Raw genomic sequence first — 26,995 nt, 5'->3', positions numbered from 1 at the left:
ATTGCCACTCAGCTGGCTGGGCCGTGGCTGTAGACTGTAATACTGTACTATGTAAGAAGAACGGACTGCGTATACATAATACAGCAACACTAATGTCTGGTCATTCTCTGTGTGCTCCGTATGCTGGTGAACATCACAGAACACGGGCGAGGCTCACCTTGGCTGTGCCCATATCTCGGAAAGGGCCGCTTGAGGTCGGCAAATTTTACTCTGCCTTACCGGGGACACTGCTACTACTACTCCGTACTAGCGAAAAGGTTGCCCAAGGCCGGGACGTCCGTGCTCGACTCTTGTGCACGACTCTCGGTACCTCGCTCCCTACGGAGGATTACACGTATGTATGTATGCGCCTTTGCGGGCGTCGGGACGCCAGGTCTGATGTCTCGCAGGGGACGACGCATAGGCCTCATCGCGGCCCCGGCGACGGGCAGCTCCAGCTCGCCGACATGGACCACGTCGTAAATGCAATGCCCAAGGCCGCGGACTGGCCTGTTATGCGCCGGCCACATATTTTTTTTCTGCGCTCCGCAACTTGGTCCGACGTCCCGGTGGCAAACAGCGAGAAAATTTTCACACGCTTCTTCGCCATGGCAAAGCCCACTCACACGAATGTCCCCAAAGGCTTGCAGGGGGAACTTGGCGAGCGGGCCGGCTGCTGGGAAGGAGGAGGAGGTATCAAGTCCTTTCACTGGCCGAGAATGCTCCTCGAGACGTTGGAAGCCGTGGCGGGCGGCTGCTCGTGTGCCCCGACGCCACCTCCGCATAGAAACTGCGCTGTCATAACGGAGGCCGAAGGAAAGGGTAATACAATGTCCTGCAGCCCCGGGGGGTGTGTCATCTAGCATGCTGGTCACCTTGATGCAACCGGCCGGCCGGTAGGGATCGATGTTGCGGGCGACGAGATTGCGCCTTGTGCGAGCCATGAACCTGGACGACTGCGAAGAGAGATTCGTGCTTTCGCAGAGGACCCATCTACAAGGCGCCTGTTACCAGCTCCCTGGGAAAGGCTCCTGTTGGTGGCGCCGCTACAGAGTCGCAAGTCGTGTTGGTCACGCTGATAAGCCTCTCGCTGGGGCCCAACTGAATCACCACTGATCCCAGGACGGTGGTTCATCCGAGAGTAATCAAAGAAGATGCTGCAGGCCAACTGCCGATGGACGTCAGCGGCCAAGAGAGAACCAGGTGATCGGGTGCAGGGTGGGACTTCTCGCGACTTGTCGCAGTTGGTCGGCCGGGCCGGAGACAGTCTGTCTTGAGTCTTGAGTGGTTGGAGCATCGATCTCGTTATTGCGCAGCGGCCACATTGGCTGAAGATGGGGCAGTGCGAGAGGGAGAGTGTCTGTCAACCACTGAGCTGGTGGCGTCTGACAAGGAGGTGGCATCCTGACGCAACACAGAGCCCCCAGCCCTCTTGAGCCCGTTGTGAGAGGCTCTTAACACACGGGGGCGTAGGTAGGACAGAGAGGGCCAACGGAGACAGCAGCGGCCACTCATCCATTGCCCAATCCCGCAGTGCCGTTGCCGATGAAACAAGTAGCAAACTGATCGTGTACGCACGAAGTACCCAGGCGGAAACATACCGGGCTGCGCAGGGCGGAAAGGGCTCACTCGCTTGCGCCGAGATTGCCTCTTCACCTCAGCCGTGCCATCTGCAAGTCGACGCATTGTTGTCCAGCGGGCTCGAGCGTAATTTGCAGGAGACGGGGGCATTGAGTTCTGCTCGACGGATTCGTCCGTACAAGCGGCAATGGAACAGTTCACGTCATTTGTGTCCTCTTCGTGTTGCCATGGAGGGCACACAGACTGCCATGCAAGGAGCGTGCTTTGCATGATGCCGGCTCGGGACACCAGCTGCACGTACCGGGCTGGACCCGGATGAAAATCCGAGGCGAACGGGCGGCGCTCTGTTGTCGTGCCGTGCTTGCGATTGTGCATGTGGTCGGCGACATGAAAGCGTGGAGATCCGGGGGTGGCAAAGAATTGCCTAACATGGAAGCAAGTGTCTTGGTCCTTTGAATGGGGGCTCTCCATAATGCCCGAGTTCAGCATTGACTGTCCTATGAGCAGGCTCGGTGGCTCACCATCGCGTCGGCAGGTCAACCCTCAGGCCGTGTGATTGCGCCTTGAGGCGAGGTCGGATGGATGGCTGCGATGGTGGTAATCTGCGCTCAAAAGAAGGGGTGGCTGAACGGCAATTGCTCTGCGCTCTTCGCGTGGACGCAGTCCGACGATCGAATTCGACTGAGGCGTGGCAAGGTGGTGTGAAGCCGTGCAAAGATGGTGCAGAGTTGCACCTCGTACCCCGCCCTGTCGTCAAGGGCGCCAAACTCTCGCAAGTGACGGGAGGCACGGCTCGTTCCTCGGAAAGGGTGGATGCGGACGCGGATGGTGGAGTCGCCTCATCGCCTCCCGCCTGGCTGGATGGGGGTATCATCGTTGATCATTGGGGATGCGGCCATGCCTCCGCAACACACGGACATGAAAGGACGAGTGCAGGCGTACGACGGGTACAACACAGCACTAGTTCTCCGCAGCAGCAGTAGCTTGGAAGTCAGAAATGATGTGATGAAACCCTTCTCTGCACGCACAGACAAAGTCGCAAGTGGGCGTCGTCCAACTGCCAGGTCGCTTCCCTGCTTCATGCCGCCGGGGTCCTGCAACCCGGTGAGCTCCAGCCTGGTCGTCATCGTGGGTCGCCTTGCAAGTGCCCGTTGACATGGACATTGAGGAGGAGGGGGGCAGGGCAGGGCACCGGCCAGCAGTTGGCTCGAGCGCAGGTCCCTTGTTCGTCGTGATGCGATGCCGACCGTGCACGCGATTGGCTTCGGGCAGTCGATGAACGCCGACCAAACCACCCACGGCGACTCCAGGGCTTCCCTCAGAAACGCACGGTGCAACGGGCTGTCTTCTCCGCATCTGGAGGCAACCTTCGTTCGTGTTGGGGCACCCCGCAGCCGGCAGGCAGGCATACGGACGGGACGCTCGCTGTCCGGAACAAGCGAGCAAGATGGAGTGAAGGCCAAGCGACAGACAGACGGGCGGCATCACTAGCGCAGGAGAGCGTCCGGGGAAAAAAAGGACGCCAGGCAGACAGGCAGGAAGGCAAGACAAGGGTCCTCTCCCGTCCGCTTCGAGAGTGCGGGGGAGCCGTGGCTGAGATTGTGACCTGTCACACCCTCACCCATGCGTGGGAGATGGGACAGCGTCGAGTTGAGGGGAAGCCTGCTTGCCATCTGCGTTGCCTTGTCTGCACGAACCCTGGCGATGGAGTCTTGTCTGGCACAGGGGATTGTCGTGCAGCGAAATTGGCGCCGGAAACCCTGTCTGTCTGTCCATCCATCCCGCTGCTGCGAGTCCGTTGATCGTACGTAACGGGGGCCCAGGATGATGCCACCGCAGGAGCGGCTCGCCGGACTCTGCGGACAACACGAAGGCGCGTTTGATGAGAGGTGGTTTTGGCGCCTCGCCAGCCGCCTCTTGGCGCACACTCGTTGGCCCTTGGACGGCCTGCCGCGCTGGTCGTCCATTCATTCCATCCGCATCGCTCAAGGATGTTGCTGCACGCCCTCGGAGCCGGTTGTGCCGACTTGTCGCTGCCGCGCGCCGCCGCTTCGTCCGTCCAGTCTGCGTCACGCCACACGACGAACCCCCCGGTCCAGTCCAGCCCGAGGTGCCTGACAAAGGACACAGTCATCGGACAGGAGTCTGGGGAAGCCTGGGCTGTTGCTCCACACTGGGCGTCGCTCTGTTCCCGTTATCGTATCCCGATGCGAAGTGTTCGGCAGTCGACGAGCTTGGATCATCGGCCACGCCTCGGAGCGAATTCAAATCCGCCAAGCAGACAGAGTCGAGGGGAGTCGTCGATGCCCGGAGCCGCGCGAAGCGGGAGCGAGTCGCAGACGCTGGGAGTTGTGATGACGACGCACAATTGTGTCCCCAACCAGGTGCATGAGAGGACAAAGTACGTACAGCGCGTGAGGTGGCAGGGCATCGGCAGCCGTTGAGGCTTGGCCTGCTGCCAAGTACCCAACGTACTGCACAACAGCACCACTTGCACCACCAGCTGTCCACTGAACTTACCACCTCGTCTTCCTGGGTCTTCCTCCAGGGCACCGTGAAGAGTCGCAACAACCTAACGCACCGCGCCATTTGATGGGGCACAACGCCCGCGCCATGCAAGGCACCGCACTTGCAAACGTGGACTCTGCACGCCAGGGCTTCGGCCGCGCACAAGTTCCGCCTTTGCCGCCTCTTCTCCCGCTTTTCCCGCTGGCGACGCTCGTGCCAGCAACGGAACCCCGTCATCCCGGTGCGGCGAGTCGCCGCCGCGGCGCTCGTGTCTGTCTGCTCCAAGAGAAAAGGGTTCGCCGGGGGCGGCGGCGTCGCAGACGGTGACAGGCCCTGGCCCTCGCGCGAACCTGCATCGTCATGTTTTTGTTTTCTGATGATGCAAAGGCCCCCGTGGCGGTTCGCCCGCGAACCAGGGCTGCTCAGGCCACGCATGCAGGCAGGCAGGCATGCAAGCAGGCAAGCAGGCAAAACGCCGCCTTGCCCTGCTCCCGGGGAGAGTGACAAGGGGGGCCTCCTTCAGGGGAGGAATCAAGGAGGGTGTGCCGGTGCTGCCGGTGCTGCTGGTGCTGGTGCTGATGCATCTCCCAGCCTCACCTGCGAGGCCACATGCGGCCGCAGCAAAGGCCGCGCCAGGAAGCGCCCATCATCTGCATCGGTATGAAGCAACGCCTCGTACATGCGGAGTGCGTACTGCTCCATAACACCGCCAGGGCTCGAGGCGTTGTACGTATGCCCTGCGGGCCACAAGCCGCCAAGCGCCCTTGCTTGAGCGACGACCGTGGCGGCATCGAACACGACGGCCAAGGCGTCTCAGGCCCTCAAACTTTTCGGTATTGGCAATGTGCAGGCAGTAGACGGCCTGTTGCAGGATTCCGTCAGCATCTCGACATGGTGAGCCATCGTCCAGCCTTGGGGGGCGCACATGCGCCATCGCAGTCGATGGCGCTCACTCACTCGCTCACATGCCCTGATCCCAGATTTCATGTGCCGTGCTCATCGTGATCATCATCAAACCACGGCCGCAAGCCATTTCCCGCAGATCCTGCGCGGCCCCTGGCAACCCGCGATGCCCTGTCCTGACCCTGACCCTGCCAAAATGCCTAAAATGCCTCCGGGGGTGTCCCTCCCCTCCCCCCTGGCTCTCGTGAGTTCGTTCAGTCGCTGCTGCAGGGCAGGGCAGGCCATGCCAGGGCAGGGGGGAGCTCAAGCCAATGGCACAGAGCGCTCGGAGAGTTGGAGCAATGCTCTCCCGAGCCGGTTCTCAACCCCGGGCGAGATTTATTTTAATCCATGCTTTTATGGGGTACATATATGTCGCATGGCGAGCGGCGCGGATTCACAACTCGTGTGTGCATGCAGGGCCGTTCACAAATGATATACACCAGGTAGGGCTTGCCAAGTGCTGCCTTTTAAGCTTCCTTGACAGCGCAAGGGGAGGGGGGGGGTCCGCGTATGTATGTAGGCACGAGCGAGACAGAGCTGCGAACGGGCCGTGGCAGCGAGCACACCGTAGGACCTGACCGGGGCTCCGTGCTTCTTCACGCCGTCTCAATGCTTGGGCACGCCCCTTCAATTGAAGCTTTTTTTTTCTTCTTCTTCTTCGTCTTTCTCTTTGCCCCTCCCCGTCATAATATTATACAGCAGCTCGTAACCTTCATGGATCGGAGACCGGGCCCAGCTGGCTGCTGTGTAACACCGATGTGCAACGCCAGGGAGGGAGGTCGAGGCGAGGCCTCTCTGTCCAATATGCACAATTGTGGATTCGCGACGAACTGGAGGGATGGGGATGCCAAAGGGGTCAGCCAGAAAAATAAGACCCCAGCATCTCTTGGCAATCGGCTGCCAGCAGGGCGATCTGACAAAAATAAAGCCCTCAAACTTTTTTTTACTCTCCTCAGACACACTCTCTTTCAGTCTCGATGGTCTTGCTGCTCCGTCCGCCGTCCCACTGGCCCCGCCGCGGTAGCTTCCTCCTCCGCGTCCTGCACCGCGCGCCCACGGGGGGGGGGGGGGGGGGGGGCCTGGGGGTGGTGGGCAGGGGGGTGTGTGGGCATTTGTTTGTGGATATCGCGGCGGAGACGGGGTAACGAAACCTATTAGGTGCTAGAGGATCGCGCACGAGCGAATAACGAGATGCAACTTTGATATGAGGGAGCATTGCGTTGAGGGACAGAGGATGAGCGTCTGTCAAATGTCAAAGAGGCCGGCACCAAGCCGCAGCCGAGACACTTGACGCAGGAACAGGCACGGGAAAGCACATGGTTGCCCATGGGCTTGCTTGTCTGGCCAGCGAGGCCCGAGGCCGAGGCCAGCCGCGGATACCCACTGTCTCGCCGTGATGCAATGAATGCCTCACAAGTCGAACATTTCGCGACGGGGGCACTTCACACATTGCCGCCGCTCTGCTTGCCATCAGAGTTTGCGTGTGCATGTCTGTGTGTGTCGTGACGTGTGCCGCTGTCACTTCCATGTGCCCGTTACAACAACCTCCTGGGGGGCCACAGCCAGCCGAGCATAAGCGCTGGGGGTGGGCATGCGAGCATGGAAAGTGCACGTTCGTTTGCCGCGGTCCCTAAGGGAAACGGGAAACGGTAAATATTCTTAGTATTCCATGCAAGGAACCAAGGGGCCGTCAGGGCGCCTGTGCGGTGTGCCGCGTCGTCGCCCTCCCCCCCCTTGGGTTTTGGGGATCGCGATCTCCAAGGGCCGCCGCCTGCGCCGCCGAAGCACAATCGAAGGAAAAATTTTTCTTGTTTGACAGTTTCAGGAACACGCCTGCATGCCATTGACAGACCGAGCGGGCTCTTTCGCTTTGCTTTTTTGCGTCGACTGACGTGATTAACGTGCCCACGGACGGCTTTGCTAATGCTACATCGAGTAAAGGCAAATTTCTTTGGCTAACTCACTCTTGACGCGGTGATCACCGTCCATGGATCGCAGATGAACCGCCGTCGTCGGCTGTCAAACTGGCGCGGGACCCCCCTTGTGGAGACGGACTCTGGGCGAATGAAGGTTTTTCTCGGGGGGACATGGGATGGGGACATGGGGGAAGCTGTTGAGACGGTACGGGGGTGGAACCTGGACCTTGCATGCATGCCCCAGGCTGGGCTCCGACTTGATCTCCAGCGCGTGCTCCACGGTCAGCCCTCATCAGCCCTCACCGCTGACCGTCGCTCACCGAGATGCCTGCAGCGGGAGCCACGAATGCACATTGCAGCGCACATTGTATTACTATCACGCCTTGCGCGGCGGCGGCGACGGGTCCGGGGAAAGCTTGTAGCTTTACCCATTGAGCCTGTTTATTTGTTTTCGTCCGCCTGCCTGCCGGCCGGCCGGCCGTCGCGACCAAGCTGCCGCTGCCGCTGCCGCTGCCGCTGCCTCGCCACCACCACCCGGACGTCTAGACCATCTGCACCCGCCAGCGCCGCCCACCAAGGGAGACCGCGGCGGTGGCTCTCACATCAGCCGTGGCCCTGCGGCGGGAGCTTGGTGGAGCGAAAAGGCGTCACTCGAAAGGAGGGGCGTGTGAGCGAGGTGCGAGTGTGAGTGTGTTGCTTGCCTGCTGGTGCGGCCTGACCCGTCTGCCCTGCTGCACACCATCTCGGTCAGCTCACCTGCGCAAACGCCCTTTTGCTCGCAAGGGCTTGGCTCGTGATCTAACCGCTTGAAGACTTTTTGCGCTTCCCTCCTTGTGTGTGTGCTGCTAGTTACTGCTGAGCGAAAAGGCGACGCCGGCCGGCCAGCAAGCCGGACACCCCCCTCCGATCCGGGAGTGCCATTCGCTCCCGTGGCTTAGCGTCGCACATCATCTGAGCCTCCTTTCTGCTCGCCGTCGCCGAGATGGGATGTGGGCGCGCGCCCCCATCGGCAGTAGCCTTGCCCGTTCGGAAGAGCGTCGCAGGTCATGGAAATACAGCGGCCACGAGGGCCGGGGGGGCCAGCACGAACAGGTGTCGTTCGCAGGTGATGGTTGGTGGTGGTGGGTGATGGTGGTGATGAACGGCTGACTTCGCTGCGCCCTCTCTCTCTCTGTCTCCTGATGGCGCGGGCACACGCCCCCCCCTTCCTTCTTTCGCGAACCAGTTCGCCTCGCGAGGGCTCTGGAACCTTCTTGGGTTCGTTTCGCTCCGGGAGGAAGGGAGATGGGGGGAAGGGGAGAGGCGGAGCACGAACTGGGCAATGGGGGGACGGGCGCCGCCGTTGCACTGGCGTGACCTGGGATGCGACCTGCTGCAGGAACCGATGGTTTGGTGGTGGTGGTGGCTTTTCCGCCGAATGATGGGCATGTGGCGGCGACCCGAGTGAGCCCGCGAGCGAGTGAGGCCTCTCACTCTCTCTCTCTCTCTCTTCGCCACCACTCGGTATCGCACGGGACAGCACTGAGCCCGTGTTGGCCTCCGTGTATGCGGAGAAGACCTTCTCGTTCGGCCGTAACATCGTCCCCGCGGCGGACTTGGAGGAGATGGGGGACAGGAGCCTGGCACGAACTACCGAGTACGAAGAAAGGGAGGGAGGTCGTCGTCCCCGGCCAGTGCGACGACTGACTGGCTGGCAATGGAAGGCGGACGTGACATGACATGTGCTCCGCATGGTGCTCCGCATCGCCGACCGGCGACTGCTACGGCAGTGTTGCATCTCGGTCCCTCTGCGGCAGCACCAATCCCGACCTACGCTTCGAGACGACGTGGTATTAGCACTGGCACTGGCACTGGCACTGGCATCGTCGTGTCGTTCCCGCAGCAAGGCACGGCACAATTGTGTGTGTGTGAAAAGCCGCAATGCCGAGTACCTAGGCAAGGTGGCCACTGACGGCCCGTGCAGTTCGCTCCTCGCTGCACGACTCCCCCCTACGGAAGTTCCGCCGAAGGGGATGGGGTTTTTGTCGCTGGAGTCGGGAGTTGCGAGCCGGAGGAAGACATCAAGATTCAAGACTGGGCCGTCTCCTCCCCCGCCCCCAGTGTTTACCGCGCGGGGGGTAGGGCTGGATCGGCGTGGGTCGAAGCTCCAGCGGAGGAGAGGAATACGGTCCCACACACGGAGACCAAAATAGCAGACGACATCACATCATCATTTTGAGAACAGCAGTCCGTCCGCCCCGTCCTTCTATCCACTCAGTGCCCGGCATGTAAAACCTCATCTCGCAGCGCCCTGTCTCATCGCCTACCCCAGAGCGCACCGCACAATATCTCGCATGCAGGGCCAGGCAGCTCCTGGACGGGCTGAAGCATACCCACCCGGACAGAGCTGGATATTTGGTATTCGGGTAATGCCATAATAAAAGTTATGTACCTTCCTATTACTGTAACCCGGCCAGGCCCAGGGCAGCTAGCCGCGTCGACACACGCCACGACTTGTCAAATTTGTCCCTGCCCGCCCCAAAATCGAAAGCCGGGGCAGCGCCACCAACTCGTACGAGTCCCAGCGAGCTGGCACGCCCCGTTGTTGCGCGGAGGCGCCGTGCGCCTGGTTCTGTGTGCCCCGCCGCACACCAGACTCTCGATGAGCCTCTGCGCCCAAGGTGGTGATGATTGGATACCGTAGCTCGGATTCGAGAACAGAGGGTTTGGAGCGAAGGTCGATGGCTCAAAGGGGGCGTCCATGGGGGAAACAAACCTCCAAGGAGACTGGGAGGACAAGGGCCTTGCTGGCGACTGATTGGCCGGTTGGCTTCCCATTGCCAATCTCGGCCGTTGCGATGATGCGTTCGTTGACACTGGAAGCTGACGTCCAATGGTTGCGAGGCGCAGAGGGAGGCCAGTCCAGGTGTGTGTGTGTGTGTGCAGGTGGACGGCGAACGGCGGCGGCGCCAATCTCTCGTGCCACGATGTAGCCCAAAGAAAGACGAGGAGGAGCAGGACCCTTGGTGCCGACAATGACAGACCCTCGAGGGGGTGTGAGCAGTCAATTACAGCCACGATGGCTGTAGCTCTCTCATCGCAGAATCGATACTGTATCTGTTTTTTTCTTTTCTTGTCTTTTTTATCGTCACTGCCTTCAGCCCAATAGCCTGAAACGAGGTCTGCATTCCAAATACCCGATGGAAGCTCGTTAGTTTGGCATGTCAGCCCACATCCAGTGCTGCAGCAGCGCCAGCGGCAGCACCAGCCGCTGCTGCGTGCGCGTTCCTCCACAGCGCGCGCGCGCCCCCGTTCGATAGTCGCCAAATAGCCATGTGGAAAAGTCCGCAGGCAGCCGCAGGCAGTCAGTCCTTCACGCAGGGTAGTGGTGGTGGGCTGGGCTGGGCTGCTGCATTTCATGATCGACTTGGGAGACGCTCGTCGCCGAGGAGGCGTGGGGAGGATGTGCACCTGCGCCTACGCTACAGGCACCAGTAGCAGCCGCGCATCCGAACAGGGTTGATGAGCCATCGTCAGTCTTCTGAGCAGTTTGAGTGTCTCAGGCGACGACGAGGAGCCCGGGCTTGGCAACCTGTTGGGTCAGGTGGCCGACGAGCAGCCAAGACGCAATGGTTCACTGGCTGGCCAGGCCTGGTCTTGTCTTTTCCTGTCTTGTCTTGCAGCCCCCCCCTCGTCCCCTTTCCCCGCCCTCCGTCACCCACCCATGGACGACGAAAATAGGCTTAGCCTGCCGAGCGGATGCCACACGACCCGGGACGGACCACATGGGTCCCCAATTTCGGCCGTGGGTTGGAGCGAACTCCGAGGGGCGCATGGATGGGCGGATGGGCGGGTCGTCTGCCTGCGTATCGCCGGCGAAACAGGGCCTAGGGGGGGGACGGGATGCACTGGGTATCGTTATCGTGTCATATGTTTCTTGTGCTGGGCAGCAGACCACAATCGACCACATCAGCAGCGCAACAGACGACTGGCGACGTCACCAGGAGCCCAGGACCAACAGACAGGCCAGCAAACGCAGCGTCCTCGCAGGCGAAAGGCGACGCCGCCAGAGAGACATGGTGTCTCTCAATGCCGTCGGAAGCGCCCTGGCGCACATCCCCCGTTTTGGCATCCGAATTCCAGAACAGGCGTGGCTTTCCGCCGCAGGCGTCCGCATTCTGTCTCAAGCCAAGCCCGCGTCAGTCAGTCAGTCAGCCAGCAGAGACGGAGAGGAACGAACCCCTTCTCCCAAGCGCCGCTCCCCCAAATAGTAACGTTAGTGGCAGCCAGCCCGGCGCCCGTCTGTCTACTACCTGTTTACGGTACGTAGCAGCACCTGTCTGCCCAAAGTGAGCCGAGACGAATTGATTCAGTCCCTGTCCCGCCCAGCCACAGGCATCGTGGTGGTGACGTTCTGGGCCCCCTCCATTATCGCACGACGCCATCATGCTAGACAATCTGCGGGGCAGCGATGGGAGTAACGGCTAGGCTGGGCTGGGCTGGGCTGGTCTGGGCAGGTACTGTACCAGACACAGACACAGATAGACAGACACAGGAGTAGGATTGACTGCCTTCTGCGTGCCCAACAACAAGATAACGGAAGAACCTAACAAAATGAGGGTCCAGTCTAGTCTCGTGGCCAGCTGCTGGACAAAGTCCGGGGCAGAGGTGGTTGGTGTCGGAGCTTTCTGCCGGCCAATGGTCGCCGCTGCCCCCCACCGCGCGCGCGCGAGTCTGCATGAGAATGCTGCTTGTGCTGCTTGTACTGGTGCTGGTGGTGTTGCTGCAGGTCAAGGTGCGTCAAGCGCGGCAGCATGGCGAACTCGACTTGCTTCCTTTTTCCTGCCCCCCGGCTCGGCATCCAGTATCCAGCTCCACAGCAAAAAGCAAGCAAGCCATCGGCGACAGTGCCGGTGCCCGGTGCCTGATGACACAAAGTCGACAGCATAGCGCGTAGCCCAGCGAGGGGGAGCGTCGATTGAAGAGCCTGGCGAGGCAAGGTGTGAGGCCAGACAAGACCCGCCCCAGCAGCAGTAGCAGCATGACGAAAGGTCGACGGACGGCGACGGACGACGACGACGACGACGCAATCCCGCGCGACGCAAATGCAATGGAACATGTGGCAGCAGGCCCACCACCCACGAGGTGCGGTCCCCCTCCTCACATCATCTCGTTTTTGTTTCGCAAGAAAGGGAGAGGGAGCAGAGGTCTCGCGGACTGCCGAGCGCTGTCTTGGGCCTTAAGGGGAAACCGTTGAACGAAGGAAAGGTCTCGTCTGTCGTCCAGACATTGATTGTTCCTGGTGCTGTGCCAGCCTGTGGCCACCCAACTGTGGTGAAGGGCCCTTGGATACGAAGATACGTGCGTGTCGGCAGTCCCCTCGTCTTTCGGATGCCCTGCGCCATGCCCTTTCGTGTCTCTTCCTTGCGCTACCCAGCCGAGAATGACGGAAGCTGCACGTCGACGCGCATCCCCAGCGATTGTTGTTTGCCTCAGGACGACGCCCGCGGCATGGTACGAAGGGAGCATGTATGTATGTATGTGCGTACGTAACCCAGGGGCATGTTGGCGGCATCTCGACTTTCCATGACGCTCGACGCCAAGGGGGGAGAGAGCCAGTGGAGTCGTCGGCAGAGGTGGGCCCCGCGTGCCGTGGAGCGAGCGGATGAGCCCTGCTGTTCACCAAGGGAGGGGAGCCAAGCCCCATCGCGCAAGGGGACGCTAAGCCACAGAGGGGGCTAGCGGCCCTCAGAAGGGGTCCCCACTTAGATGTGCAGCGAGGGCCGTCCATCCCCCCAGACAATTGGATCTGGCGCCCGTCTGGTGGTGCTGCAGCGCACGGCTCGGGGCCCAAGGAGAGTCGAGGACCCCGAGCGATGGAGGCTTGCTGCTGGCTGGGCTTGGGCTTCCATGCCGTCCCTCAACATTCCAACATGCCGTCCCGTCTGCTGCGACGACGGCGGCGGCGCGGAGGGTGGGTTCGGCGAGTGAGATGCCGCTTGCTTGCTGTTACTGCGACTGCGGCTGCTGCTTCACGCCCCGTGCGTCCACCAATTTTGCCGCGCACCTCCGGGCTCAACAGAGGTCCCTTTGGGCGCAGCCGGGCACGACGCATTCCAGTGTTTCCATGAGGTGGGAAGGGGGCAACCCGAGAGTCGCCCGTCAGGGTCTCGGGTGTCGCATGTGCCGCCACCTGCCGCTGCTGCGAGGCCGCACATTTCTTTCACACGCACGGAAACAAACAAGCGCGGGCGGCGAGGGGTTGCAGGCAGTGGCAGAGCGTCGTCCATCGTGCTGCGTGCGGGTGCAGATGCGAGCGAGCCGCCGTTGCAGCGGCCGCGGCGCCCTGTTCTGGCAGGCCTTGGCAAGCGTGGGTGGTGGTGCTGGTACCTTGGCACTTGGTCTTGTTGCTGGTGGTCTTGGTAGTGGCCCTTTATGTGTGCCCTTGATGGTGGTGGCCGCCACTATCGACGACGCCGGGATCGACCTTTGCCCGTCGTCGCCCTAGTGCGCAATCTCGGCCGCCTGGTGGCCAGAGTGTCGGCCGGTGCATATCTCCTTCGTGGGATGATGCCGTGGCTGCATCGACGAGCACGTCTCCTTTCCATGCAGAGCGTCGCCAAGTCGCATGCCGGCAGCATGTAGAGATGCCCAGCCCAGTCTGTATGTACATCGCCCCGGCCACCTCAACGAGTGTGTGAGTGGTGTGTGTGCCAGTGCGTCGTCGTCGTCGTGCCCCCGGTTCGTTCGTCGCTGCTCGTCGCTTCCATCGCTTGTGTGCGCGCGAGCGCCCGCCCTGAGAATTGGCGAAGCGGCCGGGGGCCAACCACCAGCGACGGCGTCACCCCCAACGGCGACCACCAAGGTCCCCAAAGCTGCCCACCTCGCGTCCATCCGCCCACCTCCGTTCAACCCTTTGTGCAGCGAGCTGCATGCGCATGCACACGCACTCGTCCTAGCTGGCCTGCTGTGTGGCCGAGCCACCACTACACTAATGTTGTGTGTGAATGTCTGCCTCAACATACAGAGTGGTAGTCTGTTACCTAAGGCACACTCGAGCAGCAAGGTCGAGTTAGTGCCTGGCCACTTCCACGAGGCACAACCACTCGGTGCAGATCTGGCGTCACTCCCCCGTGCTCCGTTATCCGTCGACAGCAGAGGGTGGCGAACCACACGGGGGGGAACCTTGACGGCGGCCGGGATTTTTCGCGGCCACCGGCGGGAGCAGACGAAACTCTCATCGGACTCCCGCTCCGGGGTCTTTTCTTGCGATGAGATGACTGCGGCCTTGGCTTTTTCGTGGCATGGCATGGCATCAGACGCCTTTCCGACCTCACCGAACGCCGCTGAGCCCCGGCCGGGTCCCCAGAAGCGCCATGAGCCCACTAACAGCCGCGATGGGAAAAGCTCGACCGCCCTCGTGATTGGGCCCTCGCCGGCCGGGGGTTCGTTACAGGTGCTGGCTCCCGTCTCCTGCCCGGCGAGTCCGCTTACCTAGCAAGCGGGAGAGGAGCCAGGCAGGCTGGCAGGGCCGTGGCAGCAGTGGCAGTGGCAGTGGCTTTTCTTTGAGTCACCCTCCGCACCTCACCGTGGGCCTGGCATCATGCCATCGTGAGAGCAGCTCCGTGCTCCCATGCGGGTACCGACGGGGCCGGGACCCAGAATTGAGATCACACGCGCAGTGGCCGTGGGCCGACTTCTGGTATGTACGGGCGGCGATCGCGACATTTGACGTACGAGCACCACAGAGATGCACCTGCAACAACAAGGGGCCCGGCACGTTTTTTTTTTTCTTGCACGCTGGCCCAGCAAGCAGCAGCAGGTATTGCACCAGAGATGACGAAACGCTGCGGGTTCTGCGGTGCGGGCGCCGCATCGTCGCCGGTCCCGTGCTGGTGCACAATTTTTCTTGCAGGCAGTTTTCTTTCACGGGTCGTTGGGTGATGCTGGACACCTTGCGGCGACCGACACAGACGGACGACGACGCAGCGCTACCTAACAACAGGCGACGTTGGCACAAAATTTTCTTTTCTGCACTTTCTGCCTGTGCCGGCGCTGTGCAGTTGCACTCCAGTGCAGTGTGCTCGTAGTGCACGGCAAGAAGAGGGAGTGCTGTGCTCAGCGCCAGCGCCAGGCCTGGGCCCCCCGGCAGCGATACCCTGACGGGCAGCGCGCGCACACCCTTTCGGCCACCACCGCACGCCTCTTTCGCACTCCCCGAGCTGCAGTCGCAGGGCCTGATCAGCGGGCGATGGAGGCAGAGAGGGAGAGGAAGAAAAAAAAAAAGGACACACAGGTGCTGCCGCTAGTGGCAGCCAGCCCGCCCATCAATGCTGCTGCACCACCTGAGGCCCTGCTGCAGGGCATGGGATGCCATGGATGGGAGCAAGAGAAGGAGGCTTGTGGGCCAGGCCCATCCATGCTGCCGCCCTCCGGGTCACCCCACACCCACAGCGCTACCTGCACGCCACTGGCCTGACCCCCGGGCAGGTGCACACCCACCCCTTCCCCTCCTCGCCCCCCCTCCCCACGGCCGTCACAGCCAGCCAGTCCCGAGTGGGCGCCTGTCTGGCTGGGCCGCTGCTGGGCTGCTGGGCTGGGCCACGGCCTGCCACGGCCGTTGCAGGCTTTGCGTTGCGGGTGAGGAGCAGCGCCAGCACCAGGAGCAGCAGACAGAGCAGAGCGCCCTCCCCCTCCCACCTCATCCATGGCTTGATGGATGTACCCTCCTCCGCTGCATCCCTAGGCAGGTACGCATCGGCGCTAAAAACTGCGTGCTTGTCTCGCAAAAGTGGTCATCCTGCCCAGCGCGCACACCACCGCGGCGCTCGCCCACTCGCTCGCTCTCTCGCCCGTCCGTCCACTCCCACTCCCACGCCCACGCCCACGCCCACTCCTCCCTCCCACCCACACACCACCGCTCGCTCTGCCTGCTGGCCTGCCTGCCTGCCTGCGCTGCAGCACCGGATGGAAATGTACATATGCATCTCGCTGCCCTCTTCCTCGACCCCGACCTCAACCTCCTCGCTCTCCAACCTCACCTCGGCCTCTCGACCTTGCCGTCCCAAATCTTCAACTCCCCTTCCTTACTTTTCCTTTCCCTTCCCTCCATTCCTTCTGCCGTCGAACATCTGAACAACTTGTTCTCTGCTCAGCCGTTCCGGTAACACCACCCACCTGCTCCACCCTCCCAGTCATCTGGCAGCCGCTCGAGACGACGTCCGTCCCGCTTTCGCTCGCCTTGACTCACCGGCTCGACATCACCCACCCCACCCCAGCTGGCTGCCTTGCCTTGCGCAATCCACTGGTGCAATCCTGTCTTCTGAGCTCGTCAGACGGACAACGCTTTATATACGGCCAGCCGTCTTCCTCGACGGATTTCTTGCCCTCTACCCAACCCACCTCTTCAGCCAACGCTTTCCCATTCATCAACTCAGACCAGCCTTTCGCCCAGCGCAATGGCTTTCGATCTCTGGACACACCAGTTCTGCCTCGCCTGCGACAAGCAGGTGCAGAGCGACGGGGCCTACTGCTCCGAGGCCTGCCGTCTCGCCGACCAGGAGAAGACGTCGACGCCGAGTTCCCAGGCCAGCTCGCCTGGCTGCTCCCCTCCCAGCTATGGCTACCCTTGGTCTGCGCCCGCGCCCACCATGTCCGCGAGGTCAACACGACCGGGTCTCTACCTGTCACCGCCCTACGACTTCCAGAACCCCCAGCCGTACGGCACCGCTCCCGTCGCCCGCGGCTATCTGAGCAAGTACGCCTCCGGCGATCGCTTCACCACGACGTCGTCATCGGCTTCGAACCTCAGCCCCTCGAGCTCCCACACCAGCCTCTGCTCCATGCAGAGCACATCCTCGTCGTCCACGGACGGGTCCCGCCTGTCGGATCGATCGAGGCAAGAGCTCAAGGCTTATGCCATCTCCTTCGAGCAAGTCCGGTTACAACGGAGGCGATCCTACTAGACGACCTGCCTGTCTGACTATACCCACGAAACATGACCACCACACACACTGTTCACAGCCTCTTCGAGGCATTACCTTCAACCACGACGCAACTCACCACACACTTGATCTCTTATACCGCCATTGGCCAGACCGTGGCTCGAATCTCACCTCACAATACGCACCCAAGTTTTCTTTCCTTCCGTCACCTGTTGTATCAAGAAGGAGCATCACACGGAGCAATGCATACCCAAACAAAAAAAGCTTTCATTCTTAATTTTCTTTTTTATTTGTTGTCTTTTTATATCGCCGCCCTTTCAGTTGGCTGGTGGCAAGCCTGTATCGCAAGGAGTTTTACGGGATGAAACTGGCATTGAAAGCGCTGTTGTGGCGGCTTGTATCACATGCGGGAGACGGAGTTGAACAACATCAATGCTGACTTGCATGGCACGGGAGCAAAGGGAACGGCTACACGGGGAGCAGGTTACGACTGGGACACGATAAAACCCGCAGGCTAGAAGAAGCCTGGCGCAGATGGCATTACGAGAGCGACGGCACAGAACAGACCGTCTTTAGGCTAGAAAGAAATGAAAGACTTGGGACAACCGGCCTTGATTTGGCCGAAGACACACACGCGCGCACGCATGCACACACGTGAAGTACATCTCCTGCAATTTGTGCACTGCATTGAAAACATCTCACCTCGCCTGCCGCAGGAAAGCTTCGCCCGCGAGAAGCGAGATCAAACTTCAGGGGTGCTTTGGCCGACGATGCCACTCGCGTCACAGGGATGCTCGTCTAGGTTTTGCCGTCCCTTCGGCTTCCCCTCCGCCCTCCCTGGACAAGTCAACAGCGCTGTACCTTGCTGGACCCTGCCGGTAGGTGGCAAATTCCCAATCCCGCTTCCTGTGACATCTGGCTGAGCCTGCCGGGTGGGGGAAAGGGCAGATTGTTGCCGGCCTCAACCGATTCCCAGCGCCGCATACCAGCCCAAGCCAGCGGAGGTCGGTTACACACAACCACACACATACTCACACACACACACACACACACACACACACACACGTTCTGGCCGGCCGGGTCAAGTCCTCCCGAACAGCCTGTGATAGCCGACCCCGCCGAAACGGTCTGGACGACGTTGGATCTGTTGACGGGCAAGGCGGGTTTGCGCCTCGCTCGCAAGCCACAAGAGGCTGGACGGCGGCGGGTGGAGGACTACCACTACTGGTGGGTGGGTGGTGGATGCAATGACAACACGACTTTGAGCTTCCTCCACGGCCGGCGCGATCGCGAGCGCGGGACTGTCAAATGTCACTGATGGACGGACGGACATCACGGTCCGGGGGCAAGCCAGCCAGCCCACAAAAACAAACATCCGCCAATCTGGCTTTCCCAGTGGTTGGGGAGAGGAGGATGGGGGACGGAGGCGAAGAGGGTAAAAAAAAAATCTAAGCGCCACGATAGATGCAGGTCGAGATTGGGGCTTCGTGGTGCGTACGTAGATTTATCATCTGCGCCTCTCGAACCACCTTGGCCCCCAATGGCGGCGGCGGGCGTTGCGCACACACACACACACACACACACACACACACACACAGCTTGTAAAGGGTGGTGTGGCGTTTGGGGGGGCGCTCGGATGGGAATTGGGGGGGGATGGGGGCCCGACACCGGCGGACCATGTTGTTTACTCGCACTCCATAGGAGTCATGAAGTCACTGGTGAGACGGGAGATCTGACTGGCGATGGGCGATGGGGGATGGCGCCGTTGCTGCCCCATCGTGGAGTCTGTTTTCCCTCTGTTGCCGTTGCGTGATGCGACAATGGCGTGCCGTTGGCTAACGACGGCGGCTGTCCAATATACGTAATACCCACAAAACCTTAACCCGGCCCGCCGGCGGCGGCAGCGACGGCTCTGGGGCAAGCTCTGCTCTGCTGGAGCCCAGCTTGTTGCCTGCCCCACGCCTGCTCTCCCTCGGCCTTGCCAGCGCATCGCCGAGCGTCCCTCGCAATAAGCTGCTGCCCCGCCGCCGCCGCAATGGATGGCATGGATACCGGGGGGTGCAGTGTGTTCGAGAAATCCAAGGAAAAATGAAAAAGTAGGTTTGACGCGTGTAGTCAGCGCGGCCCTCCATGGCTCCCAATGAGAGCCGCGATATCTTCAACCGCCGTGGGTCCAAGTACATGTGCGGCGAGGGAAAGCAACGGGCGTTTTTGAGACCGTTCCAGCTTCAAGCCACTGAAGAAAACATAAAAGAAGAAAGAAGAAAGAGTGAGGCGGCAACCGGACAACCGACGCCCTCTCATTCTTTTCCACGCTCGCCAATTTCCGTCGCAGTCCCGACTCCCGAGATTCCTCCACCACGCCCCCCTCCCTCTCCTGCTGCCCCCTTGAGCGGGACTCTTCAATGGGTGGGTATGTGAGTTGAGCCACAAACCCCCTTGGGTTCCAGGGACTCTTTTACACGAGATGAGCGAAGCGAAAAGAAAAAAGAGGAAACTACCCAGTTGAACCCCTACTTTCGGACGGACGAGTGCGGAAAATTTTTTGTGTTCTCGCCTCATCCCTTGAGCTGAACCCTTTTTCTGGGTCCAACTTACTACTGCTAGTAGTCTGGTAGTGTAGTTCAGCAATGAGCAAGGGATGTTGTTGGGGGCTGATGATGAACGATGACGACGGTGAATCTTAAAGAAAAATATCCAAGAATGGAAAATTTTTCAACTTCAACCCCCTTCCTTGTGTCATAGCTTGCTCCCCTTGTTTTACTGTTCTCACTCCTCTTCTCGTTTCATCCTCGCTTGCTGGAAATTTGTCCAAACACAAAGGCGCGGTGCTGTGCTGTGCTGTGCTATGCTGTGCTGTTCAACCTTCGGCAGCAGCGCTGTGGCGCAGGAGGAATTCGCGTAATCACGGGAGGGGCGTGCGGCGGCGGCGTGCACCGCGGCGTGTGAAGACTCAAAGAGAGTGAGGGCCAATTTTTTTTTTTTAACATGATCCGGCCACCTGGGTGAGAACCCCTGCAGCAAAAAGGTTGGAAGGAATGCTGCTGGAGCTGTGAGCTGTGCGAGCTGGGTGAGCTGACAAGCCCGCCTTGCGCCAAGGAAGAAGCGGCCGGACGGTCAATGGTGTTTTTTCCTAACGGTGGAGCAGCCCCGGTGAAGCTATTAAAACTTGGCGGTAGAGCTGTGTGGGAAGTGCTGCTTGCACAATTAGCGAGAGTGGTTGCGTGCCGAACGGCGGTATGGGGCTGGACAAGCCAAAAGCGTTTCGACGTCGTTGAGGAGAGACTGGACTGTGAGGCGCAATGCGCAATGCGCAATCGCCAGAGGGGCATCGCATCATACGTACAGCGCAGTTCTGCACTGTTCCCGATTCATACCTGCCTTCCTTCTTTGTACGCGTGCATCTCACATCACATCATCGCATCGCCGGGCGCCGCGTGTCCACGCACACCCTCTCTCTGTGTCTAAATTTTGCAATTTCACACCCCCCTCCCCTCTCCGATCCCCATAGTAAGTTGATTTATTCCTCCCATCTACTACTTCCTTCCCCCCCGATCCAATACGATCGCCGGGAGCTCCCGAGGGTGGGAGATATATACAATGCCATAGTATAGCATGTACAAGTTGCCAGTCGCCACTGCAGCAACGAGAGATGAGAAGAGAGAAAACGAGCCGCCCGCCGCCCGCCGCCGGCATTCCACCTCGAGGACGAGGACGGGCGGCTGGCAACAATGATGACCGGGGGAGGGAGGGGGAGGGAGACGAGAAAGATATCAGACCATCTCTGGTTACGCACGCGCGCACGAAATATGCAGGAAAAACTGAAATGAAAGAAGAAAAAAAGGGCAGAAAACTTTCTGCGGCGCCGCGGCGCGCGCGCACGCACGCATGCATGCATGCACGCGCGAAACAAAGTCCCCGCCTCGTTTTGCCTCGTTGCCTCGTCGGTCGGCTGGGGTGATGCCGCAGCAGCAGCAGCAGCAGCAGCAGCAGCAACAAACAGGCCATGCTACGTCGCACGGGGTATGGGGGCGGCGGCGGCGGGCTTGCGGCTCTCCGTCGTACGGCGAAGGGCCAGAATGCGTGCATATGTAAGTTACATGCTCCGTACGTGCATACGTGAACATGCCATTGTAATTCAGGGGTGCGTCACGTAGGTAACGTAGGGTACGTTGCCGTATGTACGAGTACGTGGGTGTTAGTTAGCCAAGAGGGCTGGGAGGGGGGAGACGTTCGGCCGAAGTTGGCTTCGGCTCTCTCTCATGCGATCGACATGCAAGAACAGGCGAGGAGCGGGAAAGGATTCTTGGAACCCGACCAGGCAGGCATGGAAAGGCACCAAGAAAGAAGAAAAATTCTCCGTGACTGGGCTGGCTGGGCAGGGGTGGTGCGGTTCACCAGTCCGGTTCAGAATTCAACCTTGAGCTGGGCAGACCCTGTCCTGTCTCACTGCCTCTGGCGTTGAGGACTGACTACCGGAGCGGCCGATGGCTTTCAGGCAGTCAGTCGTCCAGTCGGTCCAGGACTGGCTCTCTCTCTCGCGGCGCCATCGTGCAAGGAACATGCTCCTTCACGATCCCCGTCTGCCGCGTCGCGTCTACTGCGTACTTCAAGTATTCCATGAGATTCTGCACGCTGTCGCCAGGCATGCCAGGCTAGTAAATGCGGAACAGAGAAGGGTTTTTCTTTCTTTCTCTACTGTGGCCCGCCGGGCTGGCCATGTCTGACACAAGACCCATTGATGCATCTCCCGATCCGATGGCCCCCGTCCAGATCTGGAAAACTAGTCAATACTCAATGCCAAACCCAGGCGGGCATGCTTGAGGAGCTGTCGTTACGGGTAAAGTGCCAATTGCCCGTCGTCTTGACAGCGACTCCAGCGGGACCCTGTGTAGAAGCAGACGAGCCGGCTTGTCGCACAAGCTGACATGCCCACATTGTCCCGGGGTGCCTTGAGCAGTTGCATTGGCCCAGTGGAGTATCCTCGCTCGCTTGTTGCTCAATCAATGGCTGAAATGTGCTGCTGCTGCTTGCTGGATGCTGATGGCACCACCCCTCTGGATCGCCGTCACCGAAATTTTTCGTGACGTGGTGTTTGAGCCCGCTGCCGCCGCGGCCGCGTACTGTCGAAACAGGCACGCTGAAACACGCTCTGCCCGGCTTACACGTCCAATCACGACTCTTGGGGGCCGACGGGGGGGCGCGGGCGGGAGGAGATCCCCGTTGCCGGCATCATCCCGTCTGTAAGGCGTGGCGTGTCCCGCAACGCTGACACACACGCGCGCGCGCTGCCGGTGGGCGGTCGCCATGAGCGAATCGCCGCGGAGGCGAGCTCGCGAGGCATGAAGATGCCTGGGCAATGGGTGGAGCGGGACGTGGACGCAGTAAACACAGTCATACAAGTCAACCCAGAGACCTGCCCTCAATGCCCTGGGGCTTGTTGTTTGGACACACGACACAAGCATAACGCCCATGTCTCTTCATCCTGCCTGCTTCTTTCTGTCGCCCCGGGAGCTGCGCGTCGGTCCATCCGTCAACCCTGCCACCCCGGTCGTCCCGTTTCCAGCCGCCGTTACAGATGCCCGTGGTTTACATACGTGTTGGCCCACGGTAAGGGGAGACGGTAGTCAACCCTGCCTGAGCGGGACGGAGGCCTGACGTTTGAGCTCGCTCCGTCGGGTTACCACCCACCGGGCTCGAAACGGTTGGCTGTCCCCGTTGCGGGCCGAGGACCGCACATACGGGTCCGTGAAGCGTGCAACGTGGACGAGACGAAATCGCCGCCGCTCCTCGGCTCCCCAAAAAGGAACGTCGCCATGGAGGATTCATCCCGTCCGGCACCCATGCCCGATCGACCATGAGACCGAATGATGATGCTAGCGCTGCATACTTACTACTGCGGGTGCGGTTCCTTGCCGCATCGTCAGGTCCTGGCTTGCGACGGCTCGCGGAGCGCAGGGCCATGCCAGCGATGCCGCGGTCCTGGGGTCGCGCGGTATTTCGCTCACCACGATCCAACCACGCTGCCGGGGACGCGTAAACGAAAGTCACGGTGAGGCAATATGTCGCACGGTGGACAAGACGGCAATGCCCTCTGGGAGAGGACCCAGTGTTTCTGATACAGCTCTGGCTCGGGCGCCGTTTCAGCAAGCATGGCTATGCCAGGTGCCAGGCCCGCGTTGCGCCCGGGTCAAGGTAGCTAGCTAGCTGCTAGCTAAACACGAGCCATTCTCTCATGCGCCTGGAGCCTGGCGGCAAAGTCGCACACGCCCGCAGGGATGGACTGGTCCCAAAACGCTGGTCCGCGACCCTCGGGAAGAAGTGAGGGCGGCGGGATCGGCTCTAAAAAAGCTTGTCTTTACTGGTTAGTCGTGGGCCGGCTTCCTGGTACAGCTCTGACCAGGCGGGCAATGCAGCAGAGAGCTCCGAGTCATGGCGGATGATGCGGTGCCAGGACTGGATGTCAAGTTAGTTACAACTTACAGGGCTACGGCAGCTGTATGAGGCAATTCCCAGAGCGCGTTCCCGCGCGGGACGACGGCCAAGTGGTACCAATGGCGCAGCGCAGTTGCAGGCTCCCGCTTTCACGGGGAGGGGGCGTTGTCTTGCCGGCACGTACGTAATTCGGCGCGGAGGAGTGTTGCGCACAGCAGGAGTTGCTTAGTCGGACCGGCGTTCCAGGCCTCCCGTCCATGATCCTCCTCCGCCTGGGTCTTACACGGCGTAGATGTACGTACTGTCGGGAGAAAGGAACCCCCGCGGACGGGGTGTGCGTGTGCGATGGGCTGGGCTAGTTCCGTCCTCGCCTAGATGCTGCTTCTGGCCTGGTGTGAGCAGATTTCGACGTGGCGGAGTTGAGAGTTGCGACGGAGTTGTGCTTGCTGCACATGATTGAATGGAGTGGACGTTGTTAAAGGCTGTGGTTCGTCGGGCGGCGCCCGACATCGCGGTGATGCCTCGGCTGCTCGTTTCTGAGAGGCATTTTGCTCAGTCGACCGTGGCAAAGCGCTGCCCAGAAGGCGGAGAGGGCATCAATGGGTTAGGTCCCGCCGCTATAGGGGCGTGAAGCCATCACTCCTTCTATTCGCTTCGTGGCATACCGAGCGCCAGGCCGCTATGCGGCGGCAGCAGCAGTTCCTCGCAACGGCTGGCTCCAGTCGTCAGGTCTTCCGCGGGGAGAGGCACTTCGTCTCGGGCATCAGCCGGGTCGTGGCCCCCCCCCCCCCCCCCCCCCCCCCCCCCCCCAGCTGCAGAACGCCCCTCATGCGGCGTTTGGTTGCCTGATGTGCGGAGGGATCATGCGGGCTCGACTGTGAGCAACTACAGTAAGAAGAGGATCGATGCTCGGTGATGGAGCAGCTGCCTCTTTGGACGAAGGAGACTAGTGTTGGGCTGCGAGTGCGGCCTGAAGGTCGCGCTGATAGGGGTATGCGCGGAACGGGCTGCCTGGTGCTGCTTCAGTGGCTGCTCAGCCGGCTCCTTTGAGGAGATATGTCGAGACGGCAGGAAGATGCCCTTGTCGGGACAAAGTCCTAGGATTGAGCCGTAGAGCTGCATCAAGGGACGATCTTGGACGCAAGTGTGATATTGGCAGTCCAGTCGACGGCTCAGATGAACAGCTGCGTCTACTCCCCTGTGTTCACAGTGAGAATATCAATTGAAGCAACTTGACAATAAGTTCTGCATTGATGACTGTATGATGCCTTTGCCCTAAACAGAGTGGACTGAGAAAAGCAGCTCAGTATGGTTCTGGTGTCAATACTTCTATGCTCGCTAGCTCGGATACTGCGCTTTGATGACTCGTGTCGGGTAGTGTGCATCTCCCGAGGACAAGACTCGGTCTTGCACAAGAGTTCCAGTTAGCTATGCTGCGCGCGTATTGTTCTTCGCATGTTGGTTTTGCACGCCTCACTTTATTGCGAGATAATACCGTTGCGTTCGTACCTGTTCGTCCCGATCTCACAGCCATGGCCGTCGACGACAGCGGGAAGTGCTATACCCGAAGGCATATCAGACAGTCTCGTGTGAATTCCTGCCAGCAAACCTTTAGAAGCTGTTGTTGTATGATGAAAGTGATACACATCAATTGATGTAGACGAAGAGGCAGGGAAAGTAGAGCATGGTAGTGTAGGATGTGATTCCGTCGATATAGACAATCTAGATGGCTGTACTAGGCCATACTGTTCTCGTCCTCGTAGGAGATCGAGTCACTTGCGGCTGGATGTTGTCACAACTACAGTTCATCCAGTGTTAACGGAGAGTCTATAGTAACGCAGAGTTGCAAAAGAGAATCTGCGCACCTCTTCTTGGATGCCACTTTCGATATGTCACCTTGTGCCTAAGTTTGGCTCGCTCAAATCAGTTTACTGTTCTTACTTCTTTCCTCTTGGCTACTTTCATGGCCTTTGTTAATGCCTAATCTGGCCACTCATTCCGGGCTCGGAGTAATGTATTGTGCCAAGGAAACTCTCACCGCTGGCCGTCGTGTTTGACTGCCGTCAATTGATGTATCGGTTCCAATAATGTTATCGCTGCGTTCACGCAACAATGCCACACTAGTGCTTCACTTTTCAACTGCGACTCATGTCCAGTAAGTTTCCGTCGTCGGGTTGAAAGGCACATCTACCACGACGTGCTTCTATGAAGCCCTCAGTACTAGTTTGCCCCGTCGCGTCATGCACCCTGAACCTGCGAGAGGACTACGTTCTCATGCTGTGCGCGCTCGCCAAGAAAATATGAACTCAACTGAACCAAAAGACTTGCCACCAACTCTCAACACAATTTTACAGCTCAGGAACAAATTAGCGGCCTTGCCTACACTGAACACGACGGGAATGGAGCTGCAACGACCTTGAGCGTCACAGCCTCCTCGCCAAGACATGTATATTGCAGTCTTCTCATATACTAAAAACACTGAGCTTGTTGATGCAGCATATTTTACGGAAGATGTATTCAGACGAGGCTGGTTGAGGCGAAGTGACTAGCTCATGAAGACGTTTGGAATGGAGCGAGATGCCTACAAGCTGGGCGGAAACTTCACACGGAAGAGATACCTACGCGGGGTTAGCTACTTCCATGCTCCGACGGGGAATGGCTGTTGATGTGAGGCTAAATAAGTGTGGTCGGTGATGGTGTCTTATATGGAGGAACATGGCACACGTCGAAGGCCGTCTCTACACTCCGAGCTGAGAAGTGGTTGGGCACCCTCCACAAACACATGTGCAGCGAGAGATGAGTCGCGAGCTCTCCGAGGTGTAATCGTCATGTGTCGCCATATTTGAGAGCCAAGGGACTCATTACGGGATAGTGCCATTTGAGTTGGGGGCCACTATTCATGCTGACGACGTCGAAGCTCCGTAAGTTGTTGGAGAAAGCTCCCGACGTGACGGAGGTTCCATGTCGCTGGGTCCCAAACAGACGGCGGGCAATCCCTAGCTAAAACGACATTCTCATAAGGTGCGGGTATAGGCAACAGCGCATGAGCTGGGGTAATGCCCCGGTCGGGGACTCGTGGTGCTGGAGTTGACGCCGTCGCCGGGTCGGAGTTTCGGAGAGTCGCTGTAAGAGTCGCGTGACGGACCAAGCCAGCCCGAGGCCAACAGAGCCAGCCAGACAGTCAGCCAGGCGGTCGATATATTACGATACCCTTGCTCGCCCGCATCCCGGACGCAAGGCGCCACGTTCGCAGGGTCCTCGCCTTCTTCTTCTTCTTCGTCGCCGGCCTCCGTCCCCCCGCCCATCGAGTGCATGCAGTAGCACGAGGCACAGGCACAAGCACAGGCATCCCGACAGGCATCAGACGCCGACACAGACGCAGACATAGACACGCCTCACTTCTCGAAGCTCCAGTTCTTCGGCGCTAGAAAAGCCCAAGCTGGTCACAAGGTCTCTGGTCCGTCCCCCTGGGCTTGTCGCGGCTTTGTTGAGCTCCGAGGCGTTCGTGATTGGCCCAGAGGCGCCGTCGCCGTGGGGTAATCGCGACCTTCTGGGTCTTTCCTTTTGCGGGACCGGGTTAACATGCACCCTTGGGCGCTGCAGCTCCTCCCCGCCAAAAATCCCTAAGCGCACATCGTGGGAACTTTTCTGCCCGCTGTCCGTCTGTGTGTGTGCGCGCCCCTCCAACCAACATCCCTTACACCTGTC

General features: G+C 60.0%; 1 protein-coding gene across 1 annotated transcript; it reads left to right on the top strand.

Moving 5' to 3' along the window:
• Window positions 1-16,366: 16,366 nt before the first annotated feature.
• PLICBS_008525 (uncharacterized protein) lies at window positions 16,367-16,873 on the top strand (the record flags this gene model as incomplete). The annotated part of the gene is made up of 1 exon (XM_018323948.2): window positions 16,367-16,873. The coding sequence occupies one exon, from the start codon at window positions 16,367-16,369 to the stop codon at window positions 16,871-16,873; it is 507 nt and encodes a 168-aa protein (XP_018177127.2).
• Window positions 16,874-26,995: the final 10,122 nt, after the last annotated feature.

This window comes from Purpureocillium lilacinum (genome assembly GCF_023168085.1).
Source record: "Purpureocillium lilacinum CBS 284.36 DNA, scaffold_6, whole genome shotgun sequence".
Classification (NCBI taxonomy): domain Eukaryota; kingdom Fungi; phylum Ascomycota; class Sordariomycetes; order Hypocreales; family Ophiocordycipitaceae; genus Purpureocillium; species Purpureocillium lilacinum.
Note: the sequence above shows the minus strand (reverse complement) of the source record. Positions and strands in the feature narration are given on the sequence as shown.